The following is a 15753-nucleotide window of genomic DNA, read 5'->3' as shown; positions in this document are numbered from 1 at the left end:
TTAGTAACTCTGCTAAAATTATGCATTTGAACACTATTCCCATCAGAACTAGCTTTCTGAGGTGCGCAGAGGAATGAATTTGCTCTTAAATTGGACAAGCTTTTAAAGAAAAGCAAGATTCACAGAATGACTTTTTTTTGTAACAATCTTAATATGCTGCTTTTCTTTGAAATGCAGCAGTTGTATGAACAAGATAAATACATTATCCTGTGGTTGAAATGCAGGATACTACTAACACAGTCACACTGCACTAAATCTTTCTGGCTTTTTATTTTGTTAACAGTGGAAATATTCCTTACAGGTTTTGGTATTGAAAGGGAGGCTATGTCTTTTGGACAGAGCAAGCATCCATGTTGCAATTTTCCTACCTGTTAACATACACAATGAGTCTAGTGGACTTTAATAGTGGATATGTAAATGTCTGTGCAATCTGTCAGATTTTCTGGAAGGACTCTGGGAAGAAGACAAGCATAAAGCTGGTTTGATGGCCATGCTGCAGCCACTGTGCATGGAGAAGTGGTTGTACATCAAGCTGCAATCAGTGCATGTTGGGGCTGGTGCAGCCCTGGTTCAGCTTGACAGGTAGACTGTGGACTGAAATTCAGATGTGAACTACTGCTGACTTGAGTAACTGATCTTAGTCACACACTGAGGATGTGCAAGATTTTGAATGCTCTGATGTATATTGATTGTTAAATGACAGTATTTTAGTCTGTGTAATAATGTTGTCTATTTAAGTTACTTTTGTTCCAGCTGTCAACTTCTAAGATGCAAATCTTAGGTAATAGGCTGTATTTTACCTGCTGAAGGAAGTTTTTTTTTTTTTTTTTTTTTTTTAAACAAAAAAAGCAATACTTTGTGTGTTGTTCCCCCTGGCCTCTTTCATACCAACTTTCTTGAGGTGCTTTTTTAGTTCTCTAAAATACAGACATATTAAATAATCTCAAGACAACTGACTGGGGGAATTTCCATTGAATTGCTATAGCCTGAGCCTCACTATGATGAAGGAATGCATCAGAGGGAAGATGCTGCAGAAGTGTCACCCTGTTGGCTACAGGCCAGTAGCTGTAGTTGCTTTCTCTGTGTTGGCATTGTGTTGTACTGGCATTTGAAACTTGTCTTCTAACAGAAAAGTGTATTATGCTATCAGAAGGAGCAAACTACTGCAGGTATTGCTTAGGAGCACCATCAGCAAGCAGAGTCGGGTTTTGTCTCACTGCAGTGCTGTAGAGTCCAAAAACACTGATGAAAAACAGTCTTTGAAAAAGCTAGGGATGTTCTGGAAATGAAAGCAATTGCTAGTAGTTTGGAAACATGGAAACAATGCAGCTAATACTGGCAGTCAGTGCAGTACTAAAAGAAAATAGGCATAACCTCCTGTTCCCATTCAGTTATACTTCCATGTAGAGTTCTGCATACTGTTTGCAGTGTAACTGAGAATTAAGTGTCTTGTAGCACTGTGATGTAGCTCTGAACTTTGAGAATTTTTTAGATGTTTGATAATTTCATGTGCATTAACTAGGATAAAGTCCTAGTATCCACCTAGTTACATATTATATTTTTGATTAACTTAAAACCCAAAGTTTCAGTGCATAGAAATATCTGTTTTTTACATAATTGCATTGTGTAAGTGATGTGATGGCTCCTCTTCATCTGTGGATGACAAAATGGATGGAGCCATTGCTGTAGCTGGCTGAGAGTTTGTCTGCTTCTGCAGAATTGATTCCATAAAAAATTTGGCAGGCCAATTTGATTTTTTTTCTTTTTTGTTTTTAATAAACCTTGCAGGTCTTAATGCAGATACTGTACTTTTAGGTTATATGCAATACCACCATCAACAAAAGTTGAGTAAATCTAACTGCATTAACAATGGAACACTGACCCTGACACTAAACATTCTGAGAGATGCTCTAATAGCTTCAGGATTATGTGAGATTTCACTTTTTTTTTTTTTTTTTTAACTGGCAAAAGTTGATCTTAACAACTGTACGGGGGAGAAATGGGAGAGTTAAGGAAGTTGAGATGTTGCTTTTTTATTATTGGCAGCGAAACGTAGAAGTATAATATGCGCACGTTACTGAAAATCTTTAATTGTAGCTTTCTTTCATGTGCTGTTCTAACACATACCATGATTGTTCCCTTGGGGTACCACTGTGATCCTCGAAGCTATCTCCAAATGCTTATGCAGATGATCTTTTCGCCACAAGGTGGAGACTGACAACTAACATTGTGCATTAACATTCATTAACATTAGAGAGCCTGTCGGTGAAAGGCTTTTCAGACTATTTGTATTCCTAGGGGATGCAAGAACAGATGTGCCCAATTTTAGGATGAAGGAATGACATTTTTGGTTGTTTCAGCTCTGGTGAGATAGAAAGGACAATTTATGGATCTCATTCTCTGTTGCTGTAAGTCTGTACTTAAGTATGTTGGAAAAAAAAAAAAAAGCCTCTGCAATTGCTCTATATATCCACCAATCTTAATAGTTGTTAAGAGCAAAAACTTATTTGCACAAATAGTAACCTTGCAATTCATGTCCTTGATATTTTTAACCACATCATTTATCTTGAGAGTCTTGCAACCTTCATAGGACCTGGGTTTCCAGTGTATGAAGAGAAGTGAGTTTCAAGGACCTTTACCTTCAGGTTTCACATCCTTGTGTCTGCATACAAGTGTAATCCCATGTCCTGGTTTCAGCTGAGACCGTGTTAATAGCGTCTGGATGTTTGGTTGTTGCTGAGTGATGGGAGTGTACCTTGGGCCAGGCTGGGCCACTCAGTGGGGAAGAGCCGCAGCCTTCATGAAGAGGCAGCAGAGGGCAGAGAGGAGCCAGGGCAGCTGGCCTGAATTTGGCACTGGAGGACTATGAAGCTACAGGGAGTTGTCTGAGGGAAGGCCACTGCTCAGGGGTTGCTGGGTATTGGTTGGCAGGTGGTGAGACATTGCCTTGCTGTGTGTTGGTCAGAGGTTGACGAGTGATTGCACTGCAGATGTGTATGTAGGTTGCTCCATAAGTATGCTCTTATTTACATGGAAGCAACAGCAGTACAAAGAGTGCGATAACACTATTTGATAAAGCAAATTCTCAGCTACAAAACACCAGTTTTCAGCAGTCACTAGCATTAGCTGTGTAAGTTCACTAGCAATTAACAAGAGTCTGCAAACTCACGTACAAATCTGTGTTAAAATCTGTACCAGTGGGAGTGACCCACTGTTCCACAACTGCTACAATGGCACTGTTGCTAGGAAGATGTTCCCCATGCAGTCCCATCTTTTATTGGCCTGGACAAATGGAAATCAGAAGGTGCTAAATCCAGACTATACAGTGGATGTGGTGGGACAGTCCAGCCAAGACTGGCAGTGCACTCCACGGTTTTCAAACAGGTATGGAGTCAGGCATTATTGTGCTGCAATGGACTATCACCTTTAGCCTTGTATTAGTTGAGTAGGTCCTGATAAAATTGTATATGATGTTCTGTGTTCCCATGTGAGCATTTGCTGGACCCACCTGGCGTAAGCTTTATGATATTCTAATGTTGCCACATCATTTATAACACACTGAAGCTGACTTTCCCCGATCAGAATCCACTGATTTATGCAGATGGACTGATTGAGATGCTTTTCATTTAATGGTGTGACAGCTGTCCATGGCTGTCTAGAATGTGGCTTATCTTTCACTTTGCTGTTGCCTCTGTTGAAACACACCACTCATCACCTCACTGTGCTCGCATCCACTGTTTGGTCTCCATAAGCAAATGTCTGTGAAGTCAGTAAGTGCCATTTTTTCTGCATGGAGGATTTAGTGATGCCCCTTTGCTTCATCCATGCTTCCATGTCAGACATCATTTTGTCTGACTGTCCATTTGCTGTCTTCTGTTGCATTGCAACGAAATGTAATGGAATATTGGTGGGAAGGTTCAACCTCTACTGCCATACCACCAACATCTGCTTCTGTCATCATGGGCCAACATAAAACAGGAGGCATTCGTTTTGGACCCAGTATTTTTATCATTGCATGTTTTGTTTCTGTTTTTCCTTTTCTGTCTTAGTAAATATATATATATTTTTTTAATCTCAGCCCACGAGTCCTATTTTTTTTCCAATTCTCTTTCTCTTCTCATTGAGGGGGCATGGAAATGCCTTTTTCAACGCTAAGCTTTTGCTCTGCTGATTTAATCCTTTGAGGTTGAACAGGCCGTAATTTTCAGCCTGTTGAAGAAGTGGAACCTTTAAAAATACCTCCCTGCAGGAATGTACTAGTTCCTAGCCTAACCCAGGCGAGATGGAGATGTTTTCAGACCACTCACACAGGTTTCATTCCAGTAAACAGCAGTAACCACCAGTGTGAGGATCAGATTTCTCCCACACACATGGCCATTCACGAGGCCATCCCATCCTGACCGCCTACTCATACAATGTGGCCATACCCTCTAAGTGTCCAGACCATCACGATGTTGCTCCAAAGTTGAAATCCTTTTTTTGGCCATTGTGTGGGCTTTCTAATTATCACTTCCAAAGAAGGACCAGTGTTCTCCTTGTCTAGAAGGAGGCTAGAACAATGTCTGTGCATCTCTGTGATTTCTAGGCTGTTTGGAAGTTTTTCAGGAGAAGGCATTTCCTTGAGTTACTAAGAGTTCAGCTTTACATTAATTGATCATTTGGACATTGGAGATGCCTGCAGTTGGATTTGCCTCTGTTAGTTTCTCAAAAGCTGTCCATGTCATTGAAGACTCGGACCTTGGTTGATGCTGTGTGATGACTTTGATGCTCTGTGTATCTCCTTGCTTGTTAGTCACTCTGAAGTGAGGAAGGAAGGAAACCCAGGCTGCGTTCAAGTTCTCCTTTTGTTATTACAAAATAAAACAGAAAACTGTTAAAAGCAGAAATTAAACTTCTCTAGTATATTGTGACAGACAAGATATCCAGAAGCAATGACATTTAGAGTAAGTTGTGTAAAAATGATATGTAGGAAATGGGCAGGTATTCCATATCCTTCCAAACCATTAGTTTACCCTCTGAAGTCAAAGGAAGCATAGTGACTTAAATTTAGCCAAACTAGTTGATGAACTCATCTGCTTTATAGGTGAGGTAAAGTTGACTGGAAATACCAGTGCTAATTTAAATAGTTTTCATATTTTTTTGCTACTCTATTTTAGGGGATTGTTTTTTTATCGTCTGCCCAGCACTGTATTTGTTATTTAAATCATTGTGCAATACTTTGTAAAAGCCTAGAAACTGACATCCTTTGCCTGTTACATCTCATGGGATATCACTTGCATCGTGCACAAGAATCATAGGCTTTCATCCTGAGACAGAAGGGACCCATGAGGTCATTGAGTGCAGTTCCAGGCTCAACACAGGAATGTGTGGAAAAAATGGCATAAAAAAAGCCAGCAAAACAGGTGGGCAATTTTAAGAGCTGGACTCAGTGATCCGTATGGGTCCCTTCAAACTCAGCATATTGTATGATTCTTCTACAGAATTTGTCTTCAGAATGCTAAGAATAATTGGTGTTTGGAGATGGGCATGGGCTGTCAAGATGTATCCAAGTGGGCTCTGAATGCAAAAAGAGTGAAGCCATTCAGGAATTGTCAGTCATAAGCAAGGTAACGAGATTGGGTAATCGCTAAGTTTTAAACTGCCTTCTGTGTCAAAGGGATGCTTGTTAAGGGTGAAAAACTAGCATTCCTCCCTTTCTTGGTTGTCAAATTGTTTGGAATGGAGTCAGGGCTTCAGGGAGAGGAATGTGGTGAGATTACTGTGAGATACTGATGATTAACCACGTGAGGGGAAAATGGCTGCTTTTGCTATTTCCTTTATAAAAAATGTTAAGTCATAATTTTAAACTTTATTAAACACTCTGGTCAGTACTAGCTGAGTAATTAGTGGCTATTTAGAAGATCAAGTGTGTTGCTCTACCATTTAACTATTTTCGTTATGTGGAAGACTACAGGTTATCTAGTTGATCCCTGTATTGTATTCTGGGCATAGTTCCCTTCATCATATTTTAATGATGCCAGACCATCTAAGTGCAGTTGAGATTATTATTAGCACAGTAGTCTTAGTCAATACAGCTATTCATATGTTAAAGAAAGGTGAGAATAATAGTGATTTTTTTTTTTTAATACCTTTTCTTATTACTGATATGAGTCCATACAAGTTTTGTCGGCTTAATTTTCAACTGTTTCCTGAGTGAAGCAGAATAATTACCAAAAAAATCGTAATTCTATGGTGCTATAAAACCTGCTGCGTGTGTCCTGAAGGTGAGGTTGAAGTATATAGCCATTAAGTAAGATCTCAGTGTGTAGACTGCAAAGCCATGGATTTGAAAAGTAAAATTGTGTATTGCCACATTTCATTGTTCCAGTAATTTGTTTGTCATGCTGTTTGCAATGATTTCAGTTGATGAAAAAGGGAGGAAGTATAAATACTGAAACAGCAGGCTGGGAAACTGTCTATAAGAACTTTAGATCTCATTGTGTATCCTATTAAACTTCCTCCATAGTACTGGCATACTTTGTAAATTACCTAGCAGTATTTTCTATTTATGACTCAAATTACACACACAGGTTGTTTTTTAGGTATGTGGCTTCTTTCTTTTGCATTCAGTCTGATGTTGAAACAAAATTATATGCTTGGTAAAGGACGGCTGAACCAAGTAACTGCTGCAGTGCCCTAGATAATAATAGGTTACTAAACAAGTGCTACAGTAGTCTGTTGTGCTTTGTGCAGTTGTGCTGAGTTAGTACTCATATCTTAACTTTGCATTAAAGCTTTATTTCTGTTTATTGCCTGATGTTATATGTAAAAAATGATGTTGATGGGAGATGCGCTGTAGGCATATTGGTTTTCATAAGAGCTCAGGTTGTTTCAGCCTCTGCCCTATTTGTAAGAGCATCTGTGCATCTATTCATTGAACTCATATGAGTTCCTCACTGTGTGAGAATTAACTTTCAGTTGCTTTTGTGTGCACTTAATTATTTTAAGGCCATTTTTAAGCATCTGGGAACTCTGTGAAACAAGTTAAACAGTGAAGTGCAAATTTGTTGAATAAAAACTGATCTCTTGGAGTTACGTTTTGCAACATTTTAGCAGAGGGACTTACAAATGAGAAGTACAGGTAAAGCGGGTATTCAGAATGAGCCCTTTGTTCCTGGAGTTCTAATGGAACTTGTCCTTCATTTTGAATTAGAAGTATTGAATTTGATATGCCTAAGAGAGACCTGTAGTATTTAATTAAATCTAGTTCCTTCTTAGTTGAACTATCTGCATTCTCTCAGTCAGATACAAGTTACTTGTGTTATCTGAGGGCAGGAGGGGGCAAGATATCTTGTTCTATAATGGAAAAAAATGTGCAAACATTACCAGAAGTTGTTCAGAGCAGTTGTGCTATGCTATGGGCAGAATCTGTTGCCTTGGGCCTTCTTGTTCTGTACATGCTCTGAACTTCACAAGAAAAAGAAATCAAAAGCAGAACTCTTGTACAGAGTGCTTTTGCTGGAAGCCTTTTGGCCTGTCCAGTCATGAAGAAGAAGGGTCATTCTGGAAATAAGCAGCTGTTGGTATTAGTAATTTTCTTTTTTTTGTAAGATCATTTTCTTTCTAATGCATGTACAAGGGTTTCTCTGGAAAAATGCCTCCTGTTTTATTATGTTGGCTCAGAATGACAGAGGCAGATGGTGGTGGTATGGCAGAAGAGGATGAACCTTCACACCAATATTCCATCAAATTTTGTTTCCATGTAACAAGTGGCAGTGAAGAGGCAGTCTGACAAAATGGCGTTTCACATGGAAGTGCAGATGAAGCACTGTATGGAATTGAATTCCTTCATACAGAAAAAATGGCACCCACTGACATTCATTGATGCTTGCTGAGCATTTGTCTACGTGTTGTAATATTATTTTCTGATACATCCAACCAGTGTAAGCACAGTGAGGCAGCAAGTGGTACGTTTCAGCAGTGGTGACTGGATCAACTTGACTGGTACAGATTGTTATGAGCATGCAGGCTGTTGTTCATTGCTGGTGAAAATGCATAGCTAATGGTGGTGATTGTTTGGAAAAAAATGTTTTGTGACTGAGAATTTGCTCTATCAAGTAGCTTTCTTGTGCTCCTTGTATCTGACATAGTTTCCATGGAAATATTTAGAGGAGGCGTTATTTTCAGAGCAATCTACGTATTTCTGTCATTGAAATTAGTATTCTCACCTGAGATAAACAGTAGTCTTCTGTGCCATGGGTCTCCTGTCATCATTTTGTGGTACTGTGGCTCGTATGCTAGGTTACTAGGAACTGTATGTGCTAACATGACATGCAAGTTTTTTTTTTTTTTGGTCTTTTTGTGTCTTCTGTAGTAAGAGGACTACTTCTTCCATTAGAAGTGATAAAATGTATGCAAAGCTGAGGTTTTTTTTACACTGAAAATACTCCTGAAGAAATCCTACTTAGTGCTTCTGTTTTGACTGATCAGAAATCTGAAGAAGAAAGACTTTGTAACTAGGTAACAGGCATTCATACCGTAAGCTGGTAAACCCAACCATTTGGGAAGGGTGGAGATACATGTCTCCTGAAGATGTCTCATTCTGACCGATATAAGTGTTCACATGGCTAGATTTCATGGTTTGTGCGGCTGTATGTCTGCAGCATGCTGCATAGTTAGACTACATATTAGGAGCCTGCTGTTAAGCTGCACATTCCTTATGAGGAGGTTGGAGGGGGAAGACCACGAATAAGCTGACTGTCAGCAGGCTAAGTACCACTGACATTTTCTTCCCCTTGACCAGAATTGGAGATTTTCATCTCTGTGCTGCAGCAGTAGTAGGTTCACATTGGACAGGTTTGTATTCAGCACCTCATACCTGAGACACTGAGTCATCTGTAGACTGTGCTGACTATATTTAATTTCTTTTGAAATTATTGTTCAAATAACTTGTGTTTGCTATGTACCTCTAAAGTCACTGGTTAAAGTATCATGTCCACTCATTTGCATAGAAGAAAAAGAGGCAAGTAACTGCACTGTTTTTGGGGGCAGGTGGTAGTTCTGTTACTTTTCGGTGGGCCTGCATGACTGAAGTAGCAGATTCAGCAAAGGAGGTAAAAGCCCAGAAGAATAGATGTGCAGAGCCAGGTGGAAAATGTACTTTGATCCTCTAAAGAGGAGGAAGAAATACTTCCTGTATGAGCCAAACTTCAGTCCTAGAACAAGGAAAATTAGAAAGTGTAGAAAAGAATGAAGGTAGGAGGAGGAAGGAGGATAGCAGAAGTTCACAGCTGAAGTGTTGTAACTGAAGAGAAAATCCTACAGTGAAATCTTATTGTTGACTTTCTTGCTGAATGATTTAGATCCTCCTGGAGATTCATTTAACCAGTCAAATGATTTAGATATGTGCTTTGTTTCAGTTTGAAACTTGTAGTAAGTGCCTCATCAGGGGAGAGTTCGTAGCCAAATGACAAATGCAAAATGTCGTTTTAGTACAGTATGCCAACTATTACGTGGATTTTTGTGTGTGTTTTTGTTGTTACTTCTTTTTAAAATAAAAATAGAAAGCAATGTGTGCGAGTACGAGGAAGACAGAGTTAAACATTTTCTTGCTAGACTTTTTATTGGTACATGTAGAACACTGTCTTAGGCTAAGTGGTCAGTGTAGACTTTGGTCTTTTTGTTATTGATGCCCAGCTCACTTTGTCAGTTAATATGTTAACTTTTCATAGGTGGTGGTTTTGTTAAGAAAAAAGCTAGCACTTCACTGAATTGAGAAGACAAAGACATCATATACATGTGTAATTATATATGTTATTATATATTATTATTCTTAGGTAATACATAGAACCAAGAAAAAAAATGATCAGAGGAATCACTACTTTTTCAGAAGAATGCACAACACTTTAAGACTGTGGCCTACAGCTATGGCACTTGTGTGATTTGTTTTATCGTGTTGTTTTATGGAAGAATTGATTTAAAATGAACAGATTATGGGGTTTTTTAATACTGCATTTTAATGTTTGAAGACCTAGGCAATGTTAAATAATAGAGAAAATCTGGATATTGTAATGCTGTTTACTGATACGTTCAAGCAATCATAAAGCAAATGGTTATTGAGTAAATGTTACAGATAAATAACACACGGTGATCTGTTCTAACTGGAAGCAGTACTGTAATAGTTACTTCTGTTAATGAGAAGATAGATAATTGCCCCGTACTTATTCTTTCTTGAAAATACACAAATTGTTTTTGCTGTAGGCAGGATGAAGGCAAGCTGTTCAATATTTGCCTTGTAAATATTAAATGTTAAGAATTGCTTCTGTCTGGTTTTAAAGTATATGGAAGACTTTCATTAGTGTGTATATATACTCGTCTGCGGTTTTGCTTCTTTGCTTGATTATAACCAGGACTTTTTTCTTTTCTTCTTCAGGGAAACTGTATCAATCTGACCGATGCCTTGACTCTGTATGAAGAACAACTTAGTAGGCTTTACTGTCCTGTGGAGTTTTCAAAAGAAGTTGTGTGCGTTCCCTCCTACATGGAATTGTATCCTTTTAGACTGAGGAAGTGTAGAGAATGTGTATTAATCAAGCAAGCCTAGATGGCTTGGAGGTAATGAACTTGAATGCAAAAAGGCATTTCTACCTTCAAAAATATGAATATAATTCATTCACTATGAAAAAAAACTGTGATTTTATTTTGAATATAATTGTAGGAATTATTTTCTAATGTGCTATAAATTCACAGGTAGTGAAATGATCAGCATCTTTCAATATCAGGCTATGTTTTTCTTCATGTTTTCAAGTATTGTCAGATGTATTATTTATACAGTGTAGAATGTCACACCTAAAGTATGTAAGTATGAAAGGTGCTTCTTTTTTTCTTTAAGGTGTTTTTTTTACTTTTTCTGACTAAATTAAGAACCTGATTTTATAGCAGTATAGGTACAAGAATACTAAAATAGTTATCTTGATGACTTCAGATTAGCCCAAAGTAAGATATGTGTTATAACTATTTTCAATTCTGACTTTTGATTTGATTTTGGACCTTTGGTATCCTTTTGTCTGTACTTTTATCACCTTTCTTGAAACTTAAATTTCCATGCAGAAGGTGGCATTTGTCCAGATAGAAGATTATATTTACATGCATTTTCACAGATGACTGAGATGTAGAAATTTACATTACACTTGTGACAGTAATTAAAAAATACAGATTTTGTATCTTTCTTCAGAAAATGACCATGTGATGTTCATTTAGATTCATGAAACCTGTTGAGCAATTGAATGAATCTTTTGACTTAATACAAATGCTTATTTTTGTAATCTGACAGAAAATTAGCTGTATGAGTACCTGAATGCAGCCAAAATGCTGAGCAAGTTTATCACATTTTACTGTTACATTTTCTTTGTCTACTTCCAGAATAGTTGTGTGTAATTGCTGCTTGAAATTCTGGTACTTACCAGCGTTGCTGTGCGGCTCATCTGAAAATGAAGTAGCTATTGACATAAAAACAGGTTTTATTTTAAGGAAAGCGTATGTGTCCATGAGGTCTCTACCATGACCCTGTAATGAACATGCAGGCTCCCATCTGGAGAGTGTGTGACCTCACTGTTTGAACAGGAGAGCATGTGTCTTCATATGAGTTTACTTTGGTTATGTTTTAAATGCCAGAAATCTGTGACTTGGCTGCTGTTGCTGTAGTTTTAAAAAAGGGTGATGTCCATGTCTCATGCTTTCATCTGCTCATTTGGAAGCTGGTGGAATTACGTAACTCTGATTTCTCATGTTCTTAGCATAGCAAGAAGGTTCCTGAGGATCAGTTTTCCTTGTTGACAGAAGCATCTTCAGAGAATCATGGCTTGAGTATACCTACTGAATGTCTGTGTTGAAGCTGGGTCCTCCCACCAGAGGAGCAGCAGAGATTACTGACACAGATCGTAGTTGCTTTGTAGTTTCTCCTAGCTCAGTCTAGGTGATAGAAAGTTCTGCTTTTTGAAAAGTATGAGGCCAACATCACAGAAGCTTATGGAGAAAAGCCTAGGCAAAATCTAGATGTATCTATTCAAATAAGCATTCAGCAGAGCCCTAGTTGGGGCATTCAAGATGCAGTAGGCAGTTAAATGTTTGCCCAGTAAGATATTTGGGCACTTAGTGTTCAGCTCCTGAGCATTTTGTTATTAATTGTGTCTGGTCATGTCTGCGATAGGAATTCACAAATTAGTTAGCTGGATGTTATCTTCTTATTGGAGCTTCTGACTTAGCTATCAAGGTGAGTGATAGGAATCCCAATTTGGTGATCAGAGATCTGAAGTTTTAGTTGCACTTCCTGATGTACTTCTGTAGTTTGTTCAGCAGTTGCAGTGCATAGTGCACAGCCTGAAAATCTGCAGCAAGGATTAGAAAATGGTTTGCAGAGGATTTTACTTTCAGGGGGACTGGGGTATCAACTGCTGAGCAAAAAAAAAAAAAAAAAAAAAAAAGAGAATCCAGAGAGATTTCACTTTCAGAGTTATCTACCTCCTTTCTGTGAACTGTGAGTTTTCATAATTGAAAGATAAGTGAAAAGAACTACTTTCATTTTAACTTTATACTACATCATTTTGTTGTGGTTTTTTTTTTTCCTTGACTGCTTATTTTCTCCAGGTGGGTGTTCTACACTATTTGGAAGAAACAAACTGAAGTCTGAACATCAAGATTATTCTAAATGTACATGCTACATGAAGCATATAGGCCTGCGACATGGTGCATATTGGCATCTGGAACCTTTAAATTATATGCTGTAGATGATCCTGAAACTTAGTCATGCAATTGATTGTGAATTCTTTTAAATGTTTTTTTTTTTAATTGTTATTTTAATTTAAAAGCAAATGAAAAATGTATATTTTGATGAGCTAGGGTGTTATTTTTGAAAGTCAACTTAAAGATGAGTAAGCAGCAAAACTGTGTAGCTGCTGAATGCACTGAACCTTTAGAATGTGATCCTCTTTAGTTTTTGTAGATCTTCACAAACTTATTGATTAAAAAAGACATCTTGAGCATTTCATCCCTGAGGGTGGTCCATGGAGCTTGCTTTTTTTTTGTTGTTTGTTTTTGACCAGATTATTTTTTTAATCTGTAGTGCTTTTGATGACGGAGGGCTTTTTTTTTTTTTTTTTTGGTAGTTCAAATTCAATACTGCAGTGTTTCTGCTTAGAGAAGACAGGCATAACAAAAAAAAGAAAAAGGGGTGGGAGAGTGGAATGGGACCTCCTGAAAGAATACCCCCACTTTCTTCAATGGAAAGGGAATAAAGCTAGAAAGCTGATTTTAAACTTTATTTCCTGTAGTTTCATTCATTCATCATATTGCTGTCATCTCTTCTGCAGGAGAAGAGTCCTTGACCTTTCACCTCATCTTTAGCTGCTGCCCTACTGATTATTTAGATTTTGATATGGATGTGGAAGTAGTTTATAGAGGTACACTGTCAGCATGAAAATTAAGGCTGATATCTCACTACAGTGCAAGAAATTAAGTGTATTAAGGTTCTTGTGATCATACATTCCTCAGCCTTATGGGAAACACCAGCTTCTTGAAGAATGAAAGCTCACTTAACAAAAAAGAAATGGGGATGTGATCTAGATTCATGTGCACCAGTATTTCTTACAAGTTTTGGAGCAAATAGATATGCTTCAGTAGGGTAAGTCCAGCTTGTATTTCTCTAGCCTGACCACACTGTGTGGGGCTCTTGCTGAATTATTCACTTGCAATTTAAAAATCTGGAAGTTAGGTTGCATTGTAGTTTTGTTCTGAAAGAGAAAACATTTTTCTTAAATTGTTTATCATATTGTCATAAAAGTTATATTTTTATAAGAATGTTCTTATGTACTAAAAGTTTGCTTTCAATGTTTAAAAGATTCCACATCAGAGGAGATAGGAAGGACGTAAACATTTTGTACATTTCTGTACATTGCCAAGACAGAATATAAAATATACTATCTCAAAACACATAATTATGTTTTCCTTCAACACCTAGTATTCATATTTTCTTATTTTTGTTGGAGGGAGTTGATTTCCCCTCCCCCCCCCCCCCAACCAAAATGATACTGTTCATGGAAAAAAAAAAAAAAAATACACTCTTAGGATCTGTACTTATAAACCATAAATAAGGAAGAGTTTTGCTGCATTCCATATGCATAAACTGAATTGATGAAATTGGGGTGATCCATGTGGAATTTCAGAGGAATACTGGAAAAGCTGGTAAAAATTTGCCCTTTATTTCATATGTACAGTTGTACTGTTACACTGCTTTCAGTTTGGAGAGCCAAGGAGAAGTGCTCTACTAGTCTTATTGTTTCAAGCAATTCTAGCTGATGCTGATTCTTAGATAAATGTGGGTCACAGCTGGCCTACAACCTGTGTATCCCAAAGGACCCCCAAAGAGAGCAGATCCTCCTTTGGAGCAGGAGGAGAGAAAAGTGCTGAATGTTTTAGCTCTATTTTAGCCATCCCCTGTTAGTGCCTATGACCTAGTAGTAACTCTTCATTTATGATACAGGACCACAGTCAGTTTATTGTGCAGATACAAACAAATGCAGATGTCTTATAAGCAGTCACATGTACCCTTAACATGGCACACATGAATATTCCCAGTGATCCTTAGTGATGTAGGTGGTATTAAGCACACTAGGACAGGGCTTATAGCATGTTTTCCAGAGTGAGCTTGGTAGATCTAGAAGTCAGTCACAACAAGTAGGGCTGGGTTGTTGTTTTTGTTTTTGTTTTTTGTTTTTTTAGCAAAGACACTTGCGAACTGGAAGATGACTTAGTATGCTTGCTGTATCAAGGCTAGCAGAGATGTTTCCTGAACACAGAACTGCTGTGTGTGCAGGGGTGTTCTGTAATCCCTTGTCATGACTGGGGGACTTGAATTAGGTGTTCATAGGTAAGAGTCAGCAGTGCTTTCAACTGATAACAGCAAAGAAATTTGGGGGATTTTTTTTTTTTTTAACTTTCTAATGTAGGATTTTTAAAGTGATAGATGTAGTGTGAAGCAATTCGGCGAACACTGAATATTACCTTTTATTTTTAAGTTGCTGAATTGATTCTGAGCAAGTATATATACACTGTCAGTTTTTATTTATTTGTTGCTGTAGTATAGGGTTGGTTTTTTTTTGTTTGTTTGTATTGTTCTTTAAGAGAAGGAAAATAAACTGCTTTTTGTTAGAATTTTCAAAAGCAAACTGCAACAGCTGTTTGGTTTTCCATGTTTAAGGCCAGTTAGGAATAGCTATCATTGCTGCATTATGTATGCAAACACTTCCCAACATACAGTTAATATTAGGGCTTTCTGAATTATTCTTTGCACAAAATGCTGCTTCCACCTAGAAATGTGACTTAGATACTTAAAAACTTGATGATAATTTGTGCAAAGAACAGGCTTCTGGCTTTGTATCTACTGCATCAGTGCAGTGCACGTGTTGAAATAAAGGTACGCTATTACTGCTTGTGTGTGTATTTTTAAATGCATTGTGGATTCAGGGCTAAAGTGGCAGAATTAATGGGTATGGTGCTTACCATTGTACCTTTTTCATTTGTCACCTAACAAATATAAAGGGACAGTGTGGTCATTTTGCTATCTTTTTTTAATAATGATAGAATGGTTTGGGTTGGAAGGGCCCTTAAGGATTATTAAGCTCTAACCCCTGCCATGGGCAGGGCTGCCCCCCCACCAGTTCAGCTGCCCAGGGCCCCATCCAACTTTGCCTTGAGTGCCTCCAGGGATGGGGCACCACA

At 37.9% G+C, this 15753-nt stretch overlaps 1 protein-coding gene across 1 annotated transcript in view; it reads left to right on the top strand.

The window, feature by feature from the left end:
- SMS (spermine synthase) overlaps window positions 1-15464 on the top strand; it is a 47623-nt gene extending 32159 nt beyond the window's left edge. Inside the window, exons 10-11 of the mRNA XM_048955309.1 lie at window positions 10412-10527; window positions 12625-15464. Of these exons, the coding sequence (XP_048811266.1) occupies window positions 10412-10527; window positions 12625-12667 (159 nt within the window). The 3' untranslated portion in view covers window positions 12668-15464. The remainder of the gene's footprint in view (window positions 1-10411; window positions 10528-12624) is intronic.
- The last annotated feature ends 289 nt before the right edge of the window (window positions 15465-15753 follow it).

This window comes from Lagopus muta, chromosome 1 (assembly GCF_023343835.1).
Source record: "Lagopus muta isolate bLagMut1 chromosome 1, bLagMut1 primary, whole genome shotgun sequence".
NCBI classification, from domain to species: Eukaryota; Metazoa; Chordata; class Aves; order Galliformes; family Phasianidae; genus Lagopus; species Lagopus muta.
Note: the sequence above shows the minus strand (reverse complement) of the source record. Positions and strands in the feature narration are given on the sequence as shown.